General features: G+C 34.0%; 1 protein-coding gene across 1 annotated transcript in view; it reads right to left on the minus strand.

Moving 5' to 3' along the window:
- CCDC171 (coiled-coil domain containing 171) overlaps positions 1–13021 on the minus strand; it is a 368650-nt gene that overhangs the window by 257174 nt on the left and 98455 nt on the right. Inside the window, 1 exon segment of the mRNA XM_036856768.1 lies at positions 11632–11770. Coding sequence (XP_036712663.1) covers positions 11632–11770 — 139 coding nt within the window.

A 13021-nucleotide genomic window follows, 5' to 3' on the forward strand; every position in this document is an offset into this window, starting at 1 on the left:
TAAACATAATTGTAGGGGTTTATTTCGGTACTCTCAATTCTTTTCCACTGATCTCTATGTCGACATTATGCCAATACCACACTGTCTTGATTACTATAGCCTTGTAGTAAGCTTTAAAATTGGGAAATGTTACTCCTCCAACTTTACTCTTCTTTTGCAAGATTATTTTGGCTATTCTGTCTCCTGCATTTCCATATGAATTTTACAATCAGCTTGTCAGTATCTCCAAAAAGCCAGCTGGGATTTTGATAGAGATTGCACTGAATCTATATATCAGTTTGAGGAGTACTAATATCTTAGCAAGTAATAACATTAGTTCTTATGATCCATGAACATATAATGTCTTTCCATTCACTTAGGTCTTGTTTAATTTTTTTAAGTGATGATTTCTAGTTTTCAGCATACAACTCTTGTATTTCTTTTGTTGTTACTCCTAAGTACTTTATTCCTTTTGACACTATCATAAATGAAATTGTTTCCTTTATTTCATCTTTGGATTGTTCATTGCTGGTGTATAGAAATACAATTGATTTTGGCATTGATCTTGCATTGTACCCTGCAACCTTGCTAAACTTATTTATTATTTCTAATAGTTGTGTGTGTGTGAATTCCTTATAATTTTCTAATATACAAGATTACATGATCTGCAAATAGATAGTTTACTTCTTCCTTTCCAAAATTAATGTATTTTATTTCTTTTTCTTGCCTTATTGCCCTGGCTGGAACCACCAGTACAATGTTGACTAAACATGGTGAGAGTATACATCCTTGTCTTGTTCCTGATCTTGGAAAGAAAGCAGTCTTTCACCATTAACTTTGATGTTGGCTCTAGGTTTTTCATAGATGCTCTTTCCCAGGTTGAGAAAGATCCTTTCTTCTCCTAGTTTGTTGAGCATCTTTATCAAGAAAAATGTTGAATTTTATCAAATTTTTTCTCTATTGAGATGATCATTTGGTTTTTGTCATTCTATTAATAAAGTGTATTAACTAGTTGATTTTCAGATGTTACACCAGTCTTACATTATGGGATAAATCCCACTTGATCATAGTGTAAAATCTTTTTTATAAATTGCTGGATTTGGTTTGCTAGCACATTGTTGAGGATTTTGGCATCTATACTCAAAAGGGATACTGGTCTGAGTTTTCTTTTCTTGCTATGTCTTTGGTTTGTTATCAGGGTAATAAAACTTACTTCACATAATGAGAGGGGAAGTGTTGCCTCCTCTTCTCTTGTTTGAAAGAATCTGTGAAGAATTGGTGTTAATTCTTCTTAAACATTTAGTAGAATTCACCAGTGAAGCCTTCTGGGCCTGGACTTTCCTTTAAGAAAAGTTTCTTGATTACTAAGTCAATCTCTTTATTTGTTATAGGTCTATCCAGATTTTCTATTTCTTCTTTACCAGTTTTGGTAGTTTGTGTCTTTCTAGAAATCTGTCCATTTCATCTAAATTATCTAATTTGTTGGCATATAGTTGTTCACAATATTCTCTTTTAATTCTTTTATTCCTGTATAGTCAATAGTTGTGTCTCCTCTTTCATTCATGATTTTAATAATTTGAGTCTCCTCTCTTTTTCTCTTGGTCAGTCTAACTAAATGTTAATCAATTTAGTTATCTTTCCAAAGAATCAACTTTTGGTTTCATTGATGTCCTCTATTATTCCATATTATTATTTCTTTTGTTTCTGCTTTAGTCTTTATTGTTTCTTTTCTTCCACTTCTTTTGGGTTTAGTTTGCTATTCTTTTTCTAGTTTCTTAAGGTGAAATGTTAGGTTATTAATTTGAGGATTTTTTTTTAATACAAGTGACTCCAGCTATAAATTTTCCTCTTAATCACTGTGCTAGCTGCATCCTATAAGATTTGATATGTTGTTTCAGTTTTCACTCATCTTATTTCAAATAAGGTCAGTCCCCTTAAACAGAGCTGCAGAGCTCTTTCCCCTTACAGCCAGCCAGCCTACCCCCCTGGGCAGAACTCCTGTGCCACTGCATTGGAGTTGGGAGTGAGGATCCACTTTTCCAAAACAACAATCCTGCTCTCTAAGTGACCAAGTGCAACCCGTGGTGTTCTGGGGCAAGGGCAGTTGGCCCCAATATTCTTGGTCTGCCATGCCTGGGGTAGAACTACTACATTCCAAATGAAAGCTGGGTAGAGGAAGAGAGATCTGGTCCTCTCAGCCCTGCTTGCCTGGAATAGAGTTGCTACAACACAGGGGTCTGACAGATGAGAAATTCCAGCAGTGTACCTCTCCTACAATGAAAGCATAGCCCCAGCCTTGGAGCTAGAGAGAGAGGAAGGGATCATCCTCTTGGCTGCAACAGCCCAGGGTAGAGGTTCTGTAACAAGGAGCAGGGGGTAGAAAAGGGGTTATGGAACCAGCCATCACTCAAATGCCATACTCTTGCTGTTCTTACTGAAATTTACTAGATTTTCTTATTTTCAATAGCTTTAGATACAATTTACATAATTCATCCATTTAAAGTACACAATTCAATGGTTTTTATTACATTCATAGAGTTGCTCAACCATCACCACAATCAATTTTAGAACAATTTCATCACCCCAAAAAGAGATCCCATTCCCATTAGCAGTCACACCCCATTTTCTCCCAATCCCTTCAGCCCTAGGCAACCCTAATCTACCTTCTATCTCTACAGATAGCCTACTTTAGACATTTCATATAAATTGAATTATAGATTATATGTCTGGCTTTTGTGTCTGGTTTCTTTCACCTAGCTTAATGTTTTCAAGGTTTATCCATTTTGAACCACTGATCAGTACTTTATTTCTTTTTATCCCTGAATAATATTCCATGTTATGTTTTTACCAACTTTTGTTCATCCATTCATCAGCTGATAGACATTTGGGTTGTTTCAAATTTTTTGCTGTTATCAAAAATGCTGCTATGAATATGTAGATGTATATTTTCATTTCTATTGGGTATATACCTAGGAGTACAATTACTAAGTCATATGGTAAACTCCAATTTTAACATTTTGAGGAACTTCCAAACTATTTTCCAAAGTGGAGGCATCATTTTACATTTCCAGCATAAGTGTATGAGGATTCCAATTCTTTCACATCCTTGCCAATAATTGCTATTACATGTCCTTTTTATTACAGTCATCTTAGTGTATGTGATACAATATGTCATTATGGTTTTGATTTGCATTTTCCTGATGACTAGTGATACTGAGCAGCTTTTTATGTGTTTACTGGCCATTTATATGTTTTCTATGGAGAAGTCTCTTTTCAGATCTTTTGTCCAGTTTTCGATTAGATTGTCTTTCTATTGTTGAGTTATAAGAGTTCTTTCAGTTAAAACTCCTTTATCAGATATATGAGCTGCAAATATTTTCTCCCATTCTATAAGATGTCTTTTTACTTTTCTGATGGTGTTCTTTGAGGAACCAAGGTTTTTAATTTTGATGATTAGTAGATTTTCTTGAATGAAAGTTTCTCCTTTGCCCTTAGGACAATTTTCAGAACTTTATATGGTTGGTTTTTTGTTGTTGTTTTTTTAAATTTTTCACCAATTAAATTTTTTTTTGTTAGGTTCACCAAGGTCCTTACTCCATCATTTCAGAAGTTCTTCCCTACAATATATTTTAATGTCCTAAAGGTTTAGTATCCTAGGACTTCTTATTCAGCATTTTCCTAATATTATCATATAAGTATATTTCCAGAGGAAATCCAGCATCATATTCACAAATTACATGCATATACACACACTCTATTATTTCAATACATATATTATCTTTAATGCTCACTGAAAATCCTGCACAGTAGATATTATTAGCACCATTTTACAATGAGCAAACAGATTCAGAGGGATAATGTCACTAAAGGTCACACAACTATTATGAGATGGAGTTGTGATTAAAACCCAGATCAATCTGTCGCCAAAATATATGTTTTTCTATTATGAAATGCCAACTGAGGCTAAGTCCCCATCAATCTCAAGGAATAGAAATTTACATAAGTATAAATGTAGAATTCCAGAAAAATTGCATACTTGGAGTCAGCTTAATATAAAGGTTCAATTAAATTCCTAGTTCAACAATAATTCTTCTCTTTCAAGTGTAGGGTTCAATCCTGACTAAACAATGAGCTAAATATGTGAAATAAGTCAGACAGAAAAAGACAAATACCATATAATCTCACGTGTGGAATCTAAAAAACAAAACAAATAAACAAAACAAAATGAAAACAGACTCATAGATACAGAGAACAAATGGTGGTTGCCAGAGGGGAGGTGGGGGAATGGGTGAAGTAGGTGAAGGGAATCAAGAGGTACAAACCTCCAGTTATAGAATAAATAAGTCACAGGGATGTATTATACACCATAAGGCATATCATCAATTATACCATAATAACTTTGTATGGGGACAGATGGTTACTAGATGACTTACCATGGTGATCACTTCATAATGTATTTAAATGTTGAATCACTATGTTGTATAACCTAACATAATATTGTACATCAGCTATATTTCAATTTTAAAAAGATGAACTAAAATTTCAATACCATTACAGTTTAAAACCAAATTTAATGTCAAATTAGCCAGGAAACACTGATTAGTGTAAAATGTTTCAAACAATAAAGAAAAGATTTGATGAATGACAGGCTTAAAAAGAATTAATTAACTATGCCTTAAAGTTGCTATTCTATTTATAATTAGTAGTATTATAATTTTCTATAGAGATAGCTGGGTCATAGTCTCATAATATAGCCAATACAAATTTTACTTACATCTAATAGGTTTATGAACCAGGTTATGACTGGAAAAACTGTCCTTTTCATTGTTTTTTACTGAAGTAGAGTTGATTTACAAAATTGTGTTAGTTTCAAGTGTACAGCAAAGTGTCCTTTTCTTTTTACAGTTGACAATTTTTTTCCTAATAAATTGTTTTTGTTTTATAAATGAAGCTTCCATTCTTCATTCATATAGAGAAAACATTTGGGACTTTTTTTAAGTGTGGATTGCACTTATATTTAAATTTTGTTCTCAAAGCTGTTAGTTCTCTTAGTAGCCTTTTGCTATGCAAGAAATTCTAGAATAAAAACAGAACCTACCAGCTAAATAAACAAAACTGCTGGGTCAAAAACAAAGTGCAAAGCAAGATAAAATACTAAGTTTCTAATTTTTGATTAACATGCTTTATTGTGTGACATAAAGAGTAAGTTTAGGTTAAATGTTAAAATGCTGATTCAACAAATTCTGTAATTCTAAACATGCTCAGAAGTTTAAAAGACAAAATGGTAGGATAAAAGAACTCACTTCTTTTTGCCTTGGACATAATTCACATAAAGAGTTTATTACCCTAGGAATAAAAGTTCCTTACTGCTATGTTGGCTAACCAGATGATGTTCGGATGAACATTTATTGATCACTCACCATGAACCAAGGACTACTTTATAGATGTCATGATGAATCTACAACAAGTGTAGAAAGGGGACTAAAAATATCAGAATATTCAAAGAAAGTTCAGAAACATTTGTGACTCACAGACCTTAATATACTATTAAAGAGGAGTCAAGGTTGGTTATAGAATATCTTTAACCAGAAAGAACAATGAGATGACAAAGAACTATGTAGTATTTCCACCTTGGTATACTATACACACTGCTAAAGTAAATGAATTTCTGGCTTAATCTAACATATTCTATCATCTTATCTTTCTTTGAGCCTATAAAAACTCATCCCTCACTTTTGCTAATCATGCATGAATATCATAAATGGATATGCATGTAAATAAAAATTTCTAACACAAACTCGTGAAAAAAACATTAAAAAGCATATGCAAACATTTATACCTAGAAATTAGCCAAATGAGCCCTGCTGATCTGCAATGGAAAAGTTGACTCAAACCATAAATAAGAATAAAAGAAATTAAGGGGAACTGTTAATAAGGTTAAAAATTATAGAAAGAACAAACAGGTAAAAAATAAATACCTTTACTTAGTCACTGGATTTGTTTAATGAAATTAGCATTTTAAAAGTAGGTTGAACTTTTGTAGCAGTGATACATAACACCTATAATTTCTGGACAGTTTTGAACTCACATAAGCTTTTAAATTAGTTTAAATATATTTTAAGCCATTACAAAGGAATTCTGAAAAAGACAGAGGAGCATCAGAACCTGCAACCGACATCACATACTTATGCTCCACATCTCACCTTTTCATCTTATCTTCCACCCAGTTACCACATAGGCAGCCCATGTAAGGACTCCAGGAGAGCTTGCTCAGCTAAACTGTATTTGATCTGGTTAGCTTTCATAATCATCACCATCTGCAGCTTTTCCTTGGATCATATTGAAGATAACTAATCTCTCTGATTTCTTCATAAAACAATTTACTATTTCTTTTCCTCCCTGCTCATCTATGCTGCTTCCACGGATGTGAGCATTCTATGATCCCAATTGCTTATGGCATATGATGAACTGTCACCTTCCCTTACACAGCTTTACACTTAGTTTATTTTTCAGAAAATGCTACTGTCCAATCTCAATATAGGCCCTGACATATAAACATCTCCCTCTATCTCTATCTTTCTCTCTCTCTCTCCTTCTCTCTCTCTCTCTCTCACTCTCACACACACACACACACACGCACACGCACACACATGCACACACACACACAAACACAATACCATTTTATTTTTTCCCAGGTCAAAAATGAGATTTAAATTTTCAAAACTTAAGAATATATATATTAATAAATTTCAAAAAGCTTAATAAAAAAGCTTTATGGCCACATTATAAATTTAGGAAGCCAGTCATATAATGCACATTTAAATACACAAATACAAACATACACACATTTGAGAAATACTATTTAATAGTATTAAATTTTTAAGGACCACTAAGAGAGACAGAAAGTGATGTTTATATTAGCAAAAACAATGCTTATATATAAATACTACTCCTATTATTGGTAAAAAGCAGGAATCAACAAATTTTTAGTAAAAATTCAGAATAGAATTTTTATTAGCCCATTAGTTTTGAACGCCTCCTGCAAAATCAGAGACATGTCCTTCTAAAGCAAACCTAACTGATCATTTGATGCAAAAATATTATCAAGAAACTTTTACTTTACCACAAAGCACTTGCCAAAATCCTATCTAATCCTAGCAATCATTATTATTATATAATCAGTCAAGCCCCCAAAGTATAGGGAAAAAATATACACTTGACCATTTTCAATCACAAGTTCTTTAGAGAATAAAATATTCTTTGAGCAAAACCTCATGAGAACTAGAATTCCCTTTTCAATATGTGGTCTCTCCTAGAGCTGTAACTAAATATTACTGAGTGGCAGAAAAACAAATCTCAAGAAATGATGAAAAAAAAAAAAAGAAATGATGGACTTAAAAAAATTTCATTGTGGAAAGCACAAAGCAAATCCTAATAATACCAATTTGAAAATGATAGCTCCCCTGCTTCAAAAGAAGCAGATATAAAAACTCACAGTAAAAAAAAAACAACAAAAAAAAAACCTCACAGTAATGACTAAAAGACCCAACTGGATCTATTGAATCTCTGATGGGCTTTAATAAGCATGATCACTAAGCAGCTTAAACTTGAAATTCGGTTTTAATTAGCAGTTGATTAAATCACTATTAAATTCATAGAATTTAAAATTAATAGTTCAACTTTAATCAAAACTTTTTAAAGCCAAATTCAATAGTGTATAACATGGAACATGAAACTAATTTTGTTAAATCCTTAGATGTCCTATGTTGAAATTCTATTAATTCTATGACATTAAAAATAATAATAATATACTACTCATTTGCTAATCATATCTTCTAAATCCACACCTTGAATAGGAGTAATTTCACGAATATAAAAGTACAACTAATGTTGGCTGGGTTTATATTCCTTAAATATCAATAAAAGACTCAACATAACCAGTTTGAACTTTTCCAAAATTATGCTCTATATTTTTATTCTCTCTCTTGAAACAGGGAAGCTATCACGTTGCAACTGGCTTATTGACACTTTGTATATCCTGACCTGGATAATCTCTATGGTTTCTTCCAATTCTGAGAGGCTATGAGACCTTAGGTTATACAATTGCTATTTTTAAGTCTCAAAACTTCCTGAAGCCTTTGCATATATTAATAATACCTTGATCTCACTAGTAAACCTATAGAGGAAAGTGGCTTTAATTTTCTCTTACAATGCAACATAGAAAATAAACACCAATACTTGAATAATGGCCATGAATGTGACCTAAGCTAGAAGACAAGCGGTTACCTCAAAGGGAGAGGAAAATTACCTGTAGCTAACTTATGCTTCCCATCTATATTCTATAAAAGCTGAAACTATTATGTTCAATAGAAACATAACTGTAGGAAAGACACACTAGGGTACGTAGGATCATAGGATGTCATTAAAACAAAGTTTTATTTCCAAAAACAAAAGGTAAAAGCCTCTTCTTAAGGCATTTTCTCTTCAGTCAAAAACAATTATGAATTCAAAGCAAAAATAACAGACTGTGAGGATGCAGAACTAAAAAAAACTCCATTTTTATGGTTTAAAATTTTTAATTTGACAGATATCTCTTTAGAGAGAAATTTATAAGATTCCCCTCCCAACTCAAAGGCCACTAACCTACAGAAAAAATAAAAGGAAATAAAGGAATATGTACCCAAAAAATGATTTAGGAAAAGCTAGAGATGAGTTTTTTAATAAAAAATAAAACACTGTACTTACTATTTAAAGTAATAGTATTTTCATTAAATATTTTTAAAATTTCATATTATGGTTGCGTAAAGAGATAGAAAGCAACTGTTCTAAAAAGAATAACACAGAACAAGTTAAAAGAGAAAGCTAATAATAAGGAAGGATAAAAAGAGGGGGACAAGAAAACAGAAAGATGGAAGAAAATAAGACATAAAGCTAGGGCTTTAAGAGAGATGAAAAAACAGAGAGGAGCATATAAATAGTTAGGCTGAACCATGTGAACTGTAGATCACTTAGGCTGCAACCTGAATACGTTTCTGAACATCCCAATGGCTCTTCCACCAGTCAGAACAATAGTGCTTTATAGGCTGAGTGCCAATGGTCCAAACAAGCAAACAGTGGTTGCTAGAGAGCTACAACTCACCTTATTTCAGACCAGCCACCAAATTGTAAAAGTTAAAAAGTAAAACCCTGTTGGCACCAAGTAAATTATTTTTAATCACAAAGCACCCTGAATTCAGTGGTGAATTCAGCCAGTCTTCTTTTATCTAGTCATTGGAGTGCTAGGAGACCAGGAGGATTCACGCAACTTATATTGGTGACAATGTCTTCACCATTGCATTCTCAGTTATAACTCACTTTCCAAACTGTTTGATTACAGCAAGACCAAGACTCAGCTCAATGACTGACGTGTTTTTCTCCACCATGATTCACTCTCCTGAACCAGGAGTGAGAAGTGGGATAGCCCATGAAATTTAGGATGGCACATAACAGTGAATAGGCACTACAGCATGCCACACAGAGAGCTCTAAGCTTTCTAAAATCCCACATCCAAAGAACTCAAACTACAAATTCAACCACAGTGCAAGCAATGATATCAATCCCTTTATCAGAACAAACTGGATATCCTGAGTTAAATGGAGACAGAGTTGAACATTAGAGGATATACAGACATTTGTTATGGGAAAAGAAGGAGCATTTCAGTCAATGTGGGTCAAAAATATGAACAACCAAAACAGAAGCAAGAAAGTTAAGAAAACATATAATTTGTTTAGGAAGCCAAGAGTACTCTAATGTGGCTGAAGCAAGACAGATAGAGGGCCACCTGTCTGTATATAATATTGGGTCATTTGAAAATGATAAAGAGTTTAAATGTTATCCCATCATTACTTTCTTTGTCATTGTTACCTTTCTAACTAGGCAGCATTGATTTGGCTACCACTTCTTAGTATAACCCTGAGTTTCCATCTTTTTTGGACAAGGAAAAAAATATTCATTTTCCTCAGTAACTAACATGGCTAAGAGTTGTGGAATATAATTGAAAGTGAAGTAGCCAAGTCTCTGGGGAAGGTATGTACGTGGAGAACAAGACAAAGAGGAAATAGGGTATTACTATAAACTTTATGCCCTCCCTCTTGGGGTTCCGAGCAAACTGCAGAGTAGGAGTATGTGCATCGACCAAATAAATCCATCCAACAAATGTTTATTGAGGCAAGTACTACTGTGGAATCTTGGCATGTAAAATGAAGTTAGCCTCAATGCACTCTCAATCTCTTGGCAGAGATAATACACATCAGATTTTGGTGTTATGATAAAGATGCTAAACTAAGAACTAAGGAAACACAAAGTTGGGAGGGGGCAGAATTCTGACTTTAGGTGGATGAAAAAGTAGGAAAAGATGGAACCATAGTAAGCGTCACAGACTGCAAAATTTCAGAGCTGACCATCACAGGATAACATAGGAATTTGTTAAAAGAAGAGAATGAGCATTTCAGTCAATGTGGGTCAAAAAATGAACAGTCTGAACAAACGTAAGACACTGTGAAGATATATAATGTGTTTACGAAGCTGAGAGTACTTTAATGTGGCTGAAGCAAGATAAAGAGAGGGCAATGGCAATAGAAGCTGGAAAAGTTAACATAGAGCCACAAAGAAAAGGGCCTTAGATTACATGACAAGAAGCTGGACTTCATTCTGAAAGCAACAGGGAGACACTGATGGTTTTTTAATAAATGCAGGGTGACAAGAGCAGATCAATACTTTAGAAAGATAAATTTGGTGATGGTGTGAAGGCTCGATTATTGGGGAATGGAGACAGAGTGATCAGGTTCAAAATGATTATAAAAGGGAGTCTTTGGGGCTTCCCTGGTGGCGCACCACAACGAAGAGTAGTCCCCGCTCGCCACAACTAGAGAAAGCCCGTGCGCAGCAACGAAAACCCAACACAGCCAAAAATAAATTTAAAAAATAAAAATAGGGCTTCCCCGGTGGCGCAGCGGTTAAGAATCCACCTGCCAATGCAGGGGACACGGGTTCGAGCCCTGGTCCAGGAAGATCCCACATGCCGCGAAGCAACTAAGCCTGTGAGCCACAACTACTGAGACCACGTATCACAACCACTGAAGCCCACGTGCCTAGAGCCCGTGTTCCCCAACAAGAGAAGCCACCGCAGTGAGAAACCCATGCACCACAAGGAAGAGTAGCCCCCGCTCGCCTCAACCTGAGAAAAGCCCACGCACAGCAATGAAGACCCAACACAGCCAAAAATAAAATAAATTTATTTTAAAAAAAGGGGGGGGGGGTCTTTGAAATCATTAGATCTACTGATTATAAACCCTAACCCCACCTCCATCTAGGTAACATTGTTTTATGCACTTAAAAAAAAACAAAAAAAACACCTGAATCAATTTCAAAACACTCTGTAATTCAGACTTTCCACTAATTCATTTAGTTTTCCCAATTATTCCAAAGAAGAGAGGTTTTATTATGTATAGCTTTGTTGTAAACAGCATCTCCAGTTTTGAAATTTTATATCAATGTCACTAAAATTACTTTCATACAATTATCTCATGGCATGTAGTGAGAAAAAAAAACCTGTTAAACATCAAATTTGACCCAATAAAGTAACTGTCATAGGGTTTTCTTTTTTATCCTTACCATTACAAGTTCTTCCTGTAATTCACTGCAACTTTTTTCATTATACTGGAGTCTCTTTGAAAGGTCTGTAATTACTTTCTTCTGTTCCTCGATTTCTTCATTTAGTTTCTTGTTTTTGGAGAAATACTCTCTTTCTAATCTGAAAAGTTAAAGTGTGAGGGCAGGTTTTTCAAATATGCTTTTATCAGGTCCTATTATACAACTTTAACACAAGTGGCAGATGTATTATGTATCATGGTTTCATGCCCAGAGGTTTTAAAGGTCACTTCTCATTTTTTCAAATAGAAAGAATTGTACATTCTTAAATGAAAGACTCTAAAGGAATAATAGCCCCACTTTTTGATAGCAGATATCTGTACTATACCCAAGGTTATAAGCAAAATAGATCTGGTTAGTGTTGATTCACCACTATTTATGATAAACAAACCCCACCCACCACAGTTCAATTAGCTCAGAGACTGCCTCAAAACAGAAAGCAGTCCTATCAAATGATTTTCAAATTAAAGTATAACATTAGAAATGACACAAATGTTTCACTCCTGAGTGTCCATTCAAGTGGAACTGGTGTGGTGACATGGAAAATCCAAAAGCAAGAATAATCAAAAATCATTCATATTCACTGTGAAAACATAAATTTCTTTTCAAAGGATTTGCTTGACTATTTGAATTTTGCTCAGGCTAGCGCTAAACTGTATTTACATTCTTGTTTGGACATAAGATGACAAGCAGTTCGGAAGTATTTTAGTTTAAATTTTGCTGTAGATAATACACCAAATGGATAATTTTAATTCAAATTAAAGTGTTGCCGCTATTTTTAACCTGATATCTTCCTGATAAATGTAGTAGATCTGTTTCCTATAACTTTTAAGCTGTAATATGAGAGATAGGGTGACTCAGTACAACTAAATCCACACTACACTCAGGCTATAATCAAATGAAGAGCTAATTTTTGAATAACACATGATCTTACTCTGAACAGTCAACATTTCTTTCTCTAGGAATGGAACAGAGACAATTCTAGTGCCAACCTTTTGGTATATTCTTCCTTGAATCAAGGATATTCCACGGCAGAGTGGGTAAAATTTAAACATGTATAGATTAGATAAGACATTGATATCAACTTCCCAGAAAGTAAAACTAAACAACAAAAACGGATCAAAGTAGAGAAAAGATAAGAAAATCAATCCAGGAATCCCAACATATAAATAACAGAAGTTCTAGAAACAGAAGGTAAAGAAAGTGGAAAGGGAGAAATCAGCAAAGTAATAATATAAGAGAATTTCCCAGAAACGAATTATTCAAATCTCTATAATTGAAAGAGCTCAGTGAGTGCCCAGCATGAATGAAAAACAATCTATGCCAGGCCCATCATCATGAAATTTCAGAACAG

Source organism: Balaenoptera musculus, chromosome 6 (assembly GCF_009873245.2).
Source record: "Balaenoptera musculus isolate JJ_BM4_2016_0621 chromosome 6, mBalMus1.pri.v3, whole genome shotgun sequence".
In the NCBI taxonomy this organism is placed as follows: domain Eukaryota; kingdom Metazoa; phylum Chordata; class Mammalia; order Artiodactyla; family Balaenopteridae; genus Balaenoptera; species Balaenoptera musculus.